This window comes from Papaver somniferum, chromosome 9 (genome assembly GCF_003573695.1).
Source record: "Papaver somniferum cultivar HN1 chromosome 9, ASM357369v1, whole genome shotgun sequence".
Classification (NCBI taxonomy): Eukaryota; Viridiplantae; Streptophyta; class Magnoliopsida; order Ranunculales; family Papaveraceae; genus Papaver; species Papaver somniferum.
Genome location: NC_039366.1, coordinates 111,956,193 through 111,963,388, shown reverse-complemented (window position 1 = coordinate 111,963,388; position 7,196 = coordinate 111,956,193). Strand labels below are relative to the sequence as shown.

General features: G+C 37.3%; 1 protein-coding gene and 1 non-coding gene across 2 annotated transcripts; one reads left to right on the top strand and one right to left on the bottom strand.

Annotated features, from left to right (window-relative positions):
• Positions 1-553: 553 nt before the first annotated feature.
• Positions 554-1,290, bottom strand: LOC113312419 (uncharacterized mitochondrial protein AtMg00310-like). Its single transcript, XM_026561171.1, has 2 exons — positions 1,204-1,290; positions 554-1,162 (listed from the first exon to the last, which is right to left on the bottom strand). The coding sequence occupies exons 1-2, from the start codon at positions 1,288-1,290 to the stop codon at positions 554-556; spliced, it is 696 nt and encodes a 231-aa protein (XP_026416956.1).
• A 5,356-nt stretch (positions 1,291-6,646) lies between these two features.
• On the top strand, positions 6,647-6,718 carry TRNAN-GUU. Its single transcript has one exon. It is a non-coding gene; the product is annotated as a tRNA-Asn (tRNA).
• Positions 6,719-7,196: the final 478 nt, after the last annotated feature.

Here is a 7,196-nt window from a genome sequence, read left to right as displayed (position 1 = left end):
TGCAGAAGCTTACAGTGATAGACTAAGTTACAGCTAAAACAATTACACTAAGCTACAAACAGGTATACTAAACTACACTAAATTACAGCTAAGTTACAGAAGATTATAATAAGTTACACTAATTTATAACAGCCAAAGAACAGCAAAGAACAACTTCAACTCAACAGCACCAAGTCCCCGGCAACGGCGCCAAAAACTTGGTAGCTTTCTAAAAAGACCTACAAACTAATACCGCAAGTGCACGGTGTCGATTGTAACTTGTGCAAATACGGGTTGAATCCACAGGGACTAGGGTGTGAGTTGAAGTTTCCTAAACTGTTTTCAGTTGAATCCAATCTTGAACTGTGGAGCAGTTGTTCTTCACTTGATCAATATCAATATTAATGAGCCTCCACACTGTTCTTTCATGAATACATGTGATTAGAAGATGAAAAAGCGATTCTTCTTCGTTCTTACATATACTGCAAGTGGTGTCCTTATCTCTGTTATACCGAGAAAGTCTCAGTTTAGTTGGAACAATCCCTATCAAGTACTTCCAAATGAACAGCTTAATTCAATGTGGAAGGTTCATACTCCATAATGATTTCCAAGTCTTCTTTGGGACAGTCTTTAGTGCTGCTTGATTGTTGACTCTGTTTTCCACTAGCTTATTGTAGGCACTTTTGACTGTAAAGACGCCATCTTTAGCCGGTTTCCATTTAACTTCATCTTCTTCATCTGGAGATATTATCATACATTTAATTCTGTTGACTACCTCAGTGGAGAAGAGCTGATTTAAAAGTGGGACATTCCAAGCAGCTGTGTAAGGTAGCATCAGTTCATTAACAAACACATAGGAGAAATGAGAAGTATCATTTGGAACTGGTTTGAATTCCATGCCATAAATCCAATTATCCAGCCAGATTCTGGTCTTCTTACCATTGTTCATCTCCATGCAGCAATTCAATTGAAGATTTTTTAAACCAACTTCAATACCCCTCCAGATCCAAGAAGTATTATATCTTTTAGCATTTATATGTAAAAACTCTTCATGTTTGAAGTACTTAGCTTTAAGGACTTGTGTAACCAAATGATCACTTTGAGTGCATATTCTCCAAGCTAATTTTGTTAGAAGTGCATGATTAAGCATTTCTAGGTCCCTAAAGCCAAGACCAGCTAGATCCTTAGGAATGCACAAATTCAGCCAAGAAATGAATTTCGTACCTTTGTTATTCTTATACCCCCACCAAAAGCTTCTTTGCTGCTTATCCACCTCTGAATCAGCTTCTTAGGCATTTTAAACGTACTCATGATAGCGCACGAGAATGGCTTGATCCTCCTCTGCGATGTTTCTGAAAGTCGAGGTCCTTGTTAGAGGCCACAAGGATCTCCAACTGAAGGATGATCAGGTGGATGATGAAAATACATCTGAGTTAGAGCAAGAGGAGAAAGAAATAAGATCTCTATGTTGGGCATCTTTCGATGGATCCATTCTTGCTGTTGGATACGCTGATGGTGATATTTTTCTATGGAACTTGTTAAGTGCTTCCTCTATCAAGGGTCGACAAGCTGGGGGGTCATCTAATGATGCTGTTAAGCTACAATTATCTTCTTGCAATACTTACATGTTATTTTGCCGTATGTGTTGGTATTAGTTAGTACTTAGTACATAGTAGCATAAGAAAATTATCCTAATGCTTCCAACAAAAATGAACACTATAACAGGAAACTGATGCTTCTTTGGTTTGATAATCTTCAAACAGGTCCTATGAGCTGTGCTAACTCTTTTATGTTGCTATTACAGGCCTTGAGTCTTGAATGCTCCTCTGGTAAAGAAGCTATACGATGCGTCAACCGTGTGGATCTCTCACTTAATGGATCCTTTGCAGATATGATTTTAGTGCAAAATGCCTGGTAAATTGCGCGTTTATGATGACTCTATGCTGGCTTCACTTTTATCTCCAGCAAGAAAAAACTCCTCTTGTGCGTGCAATACTGTTTCCTGTGGTGGTACCTATGGCTGAACCACACATGACCGTGGCTAAGCTATGTTTAGTACCCATGGAAGGACATTCATCAAAGGCTCTCCTAGAGGTGGGTTGATACTTGGTTACTCCCTTTGTTTGTTAACCCTTAAAGGTGTACTATGGGCCATTTCTTATCTACAAGTAAAGTAGCTCGGTAATCGATTTCCGTTTCTCATGATCAATTAATTTAAAAAAAAAATTCAAATGAGGCTTTACTCTTTATCTCTTTACGTACATCGGCATGCGTTTTCTTTTTTTCCTAGCAGACATCCCTAAATCTGAAAGCTACACTTTATGCGGGTACGAAGTGGCCTTTGACCGGTGGGATTTCCCAAAAATTGCCCTTCTCTGAAGATGATGGTGTGGAAAGAGTATACATTGCAGGCTATAAAGACGGATCTGTTCAATTATGGAATGCAACATATTCAGTCCTATCACCTATTGTTGCCTTAGAAGGCGAGGTTAGATTAGCAGCACAGATGATCCAGAAATTTCGTTTATTTACTACTACTAGCACAGGATGTTTGTCTTTTTACTTCCATAATTCTAATTAGAACTTAGTAAAGTGATCTTTAGTACTTGGTATTAGGAAATGGTATCTTATTGCTGTATTTACAGAAGATTGAAGTGTCTGGAGCCAGTTCCCCTGCATCAGCATTGGATTTTTGCTTCCTCGGCACAAGTTTGGTCAGAATGGTTACTGAGGTTTTTTTTTCAGCTCTAAATGAAGCTTATGACACTATTCTAATTATCATTTCTTCTATAGGTTCGTATATATAGACTTTGTAATTCTGAAGAGACAAGTTTTCACTTTGTGCCAGAAAATAATCAAAGGTGATTTTGTAGATTTATGTGACTTTGTTCGTTTTGTTGTTAGTTGTACTTGTATGCATCCTGTCTATCAACAGGTATAAAACTATGTTAGTCATGTTTGCAGCTTGTGTCCAGTTCACAGTTTGCATCAAGTGAAAGGACTTCAATGCATAGCTGCCTTTTGCATCCTGAACTCTCCGATTCGAAGTCTACAGTATGTTGATTCTGGAGCCGAACTTGTTGTAGGGTTTGAATGTGGTCAGGTTAGTACTACAAGTTTCTAACTACTTTACTTATTGTTTTGATGTGTGAATTTGTCAATTGGTTATTTTCATATGAGTTTTCTCTTTGCTGCTTTCTTTTCAGGTTGCAATGCTTGATATGAGTTCGCTATCAGTTTTATTTCTTAAAGACTGTGTATCAGGCTCAAGCTCTCCTAAAAGTCCAAAGGGCGATGCTGATGTAGAACAGATAGAAAATAAAGACTCCGTTGATGGACAAGTTTTTATTTTGACAAGAGATTTTAACGTATTAGTTCTTGAAAGTGTTACTGGTAATACAACTAGCTCTTGGGGGACACAACAAAAGAAGGGTTCAACTGCCATTTTCATGTATATAATAGGCAAGTCATTTTTGAGTAATCAACATATTTTCCTTTATGCATTTGATTTCTTCTTTTTGTTTCCTCTATTTTCAGTAGGATTAGTATTACGAGTTTGTGTTGACCGAGAAGGCTGCTGTCAGTAGGATTAGTATTACGAGTTTGTGTTGACCGATGGCTGCTGTCAAACCCATCATCATTTTAATGTTCTTTTATTATTCCCTTTCTGACTGCTGTCCCACTTCAGATAACAGCTCTTTGGCTTCAGAAGCATCCACCGGAGAGCACTCAGAGCCACTATCCAAGGATAGTGCTATACGAAGTGAGCAGTTGTCCGAGGATGGTTTTACCCTTGTTGGAGTTAACCCACAAATTGAGATTCGAAGCTCTAGGGAAAGCAGAAGTTCTGGGAAGAGGTCATTGGATTCACTTGTAGTACTTTGTCGGGAGGATGCACTGCATGCATACTCTTTAAAATCTGTGATAGGTCTGCTTCCCCCCCCCCCCCCCCCCCCCCCCCCTTCTTTTGCCTTTATTTGTGCTGTAGTATTTTCTTTTTGCAAATTAATTTGATCTACTTTTTTATCTTAGGGGGAGAGTAACTCCATTCACAATGTGGGTCTTTCGAAACACTGTTGTTGGGAAACAACTTTCAAAACGACAAATGAGAGAGCTTCTGCGATAATTTTTATTATATCAGACTGGAATGATTGAAATAAGGTAAAGTGTTCACTTTGCAGTTGTTTATATTGAAATCCCTTTTTCGATTTTATTCTTTTGGCTGAAGATCAATATTCCAAAGTGATAATTTCGTTTTATTTTAAAGAATTTTTCAAAATGGCTATGACCTGAACACAGATTAAGTGCTTTGGTGACAGAGATGTACACATGGTTCTCTGTGTAGTGACTTTTTTTGCTATGGGAATTTATTTGACTAATTGAATGATGTATACTGGTGATATCTCTTTGGTTAGGTCCTTTCCGGATTTAAAAGTCGTGGGAGAAAGCTCATCAATGTCAATTCTTAGGTGAAGCTTCAAAACTAACATGGAAAAAACCGTATGCTCTTCTGATAGGGGGCAGATATAGTGGTAAATACCATCCTTGCTTTCTGATATACTTAATATTTTCATCTTTTATAGTTCTTTCACATTATTTATACTTTTTTTTTTCTTGTGGGACTCTTTAAAATGGTGTTTTTTGACTGATTAAAAGGCTGTGATTATCAGTTACAAGTAATTTGCTCTCCGGGAGTTCCCATTTTCTTTGTCAATGTCCTCCAAATGCTAGGAGATGTTTTAACCTTATATTCTTTGATGGATGGTTACGTATATGCATACCAAATTACCAACCAGAACAGTACTTAAGATTAACACATGCTTGAATCATGTGCATAAAGAATTTATAAAATCTTCAATGTTCACTCTTTTTGTCCCAAAAGTTCATATGTGGTTTTATTGGTCAAATTTGGATTCAAGTAATGATTTTGATAATTTCTGTAGGCAAATGGGTCGAAGTTGGCTTTCATTACCTTCCTGGCCTCTGAAAGTGACTCCAGGTAATTATGATCTGTATTGTCTAGCCACCATGTCCAGTTGCGTCCTGCAGCAAATTTTTATGACATTTTAAATGAATTCCCTCAGGATTTCGGATTTTTTGCCTTGTCTTTATGACAAAGTTCTCGTTGCTGCTGCTGATGCCGCTATCAGGTTCTCCTCGAGTCAGAAGAAAAACAGGTTCAAGGGTTTCTGTTATTTTCATTGATAGCCTTTGTTTCGTATAGCAATTTAATCGAGTATATTTTCATTGATAGCCTTTGTTTCGAGTAGTAATTTAATCGAGTATATTTTATGTTACAGGGAAGCTCCGGATATCATTAAGGGTTTTAAAGGGGAGAAGGGACAAACAATGGATTCTGCTACCAGCCCATCATCTGATTTTCGTCTACATTTGGAAAGCATATTTTCAAGCATCCCATTTCCATATACAGCTCTGGATATCTCAGATTTTGAAGATGTAGAGGAGCTTAATATAGGTACCAAATATTTCTCTTGTTTCTATCTTTCTGTTCATTCTCTTACGCATTTTTCTTTGTTCGGTGCAGATGATATAGAAATTAACAAGCCAGTACGCGTTCCTTCTACATCATCTTATAAAAGCAAAAAAGTCCCCCTTCCTTCTACAGCATCTTATAAAAGCAAAAACGGCAAAGGAGGTATATCAGATATCTTGAATTACGTTCTTGTATTTCTACTACCTCTTATGAACAGCCTCTGATTAGATCAATGCATATGCATGTTATGTTTCTTTACCATAGGTAAGGATAAAGATGGACAAAAGTTGTTCGAAGTTGCGCCACCTAAGAAGCCAAAACTAAGGACGCCAGCAGAAATCTGTCCATAGAAATGGTCGTAAAATTTACAGACATATAAAAAGTTCCGAGTCACAGAAACATATTTGCTAACAAAAAAGTTCTTGATAAATATGTCTGGCATTGATTGTTTTTAGGTTAAGAAAATATTTGCATAGACTTCAATATTGAGTCAATCACTAAAGATTGAGAATATTTGTTCAAGAACCTAACCCACACCATCGAGGTGATTGAGGCTTTTCATGGGAATGTGTCCCAACTATGTTAGCGTTCCACATTTGTTATTATAGGTATATGGAATGTGTCCCAACTGTAAAGCCTGAGTTATGGTTGCTTGGTAGCCTCTGATTATTTTTTTATTATTTTGCTTTTCTAGTATTAATTACTCAAAATCTAGTAGTGTGCAAAATTTTTGCAGTATTATTAAACACAAGACTAAGCAATCCATATGGATAAAGGTGTAACATGGCGAACATTAGATGAAATTGGTATGTGATTGTTCAATTGATTCTGCATCATACACCTGATTATATAAAAACCAGAGAAAACTTAGTTAGAAATGCTTATGTTATTTCAGGCTTTTTAACTATTAATGTCTACTTTTCTGTCAGTAAATTGTCATTGTAACTAAGTCATTGATTTTGGGAGTTCCTACACAACCAGGGTTTTCTAATGAGCATCTCAAACGACTATGATAGTCAGGTGTTGTTGCTTTTTAAATCTTTTTACACTTTACTATTTTTGCATCTCTGTGAATCATTTCTTCATCCGGGAGTGACGAAGGAAGCTTCGGGCTCATATTGGTCATGGGTTGAGAATGGAAATTGAACTCTATGAGCTCGAATTTCCCGTTGTTCCTCAGTAGCTCAGTGGTAGAGCGGTCAGCTGTTAACTGATTGGTCGTAGGTTCGAATCCTACTTGGGGAGATTTTATTCATTCTGAATGCACGGTTGCTGTCCAGTTGTCTTTATGTATTTTCCCTTTGCACAATTTCTGCTTTTCTCAACACTAGTTTGGGTTTCCTGAAGTCTGACTCCAGAATTGACTACAAGAGTTGACCTTCATTCTAGGCACATGTGGCATGTTTCTGTCTGTCCCTTTCTTTTGTTACATTTGCATTTGTAATCACCATGGGCGGAGGATATTTTCTTGTTTCGACTTGCTATGTACATTATACCTCGACGATTGTTCGCCACACCATTTATACAACGTGTCCATCCTGAGGAATGCTATAACTTTAAAATGGCTGCAAGCCCATTTATTAGGTTTTCTCTTTTTTTTTCGTGATCTTTTTACCTATTGGTATGTTGAAAACTTCAAATTTCACAGGTTTGGGATCTGGAACTCTTTAAGGTGGGAGTGCAATATAACTGCTTTCCTTGTGATACCAGGCACTCATTTCAT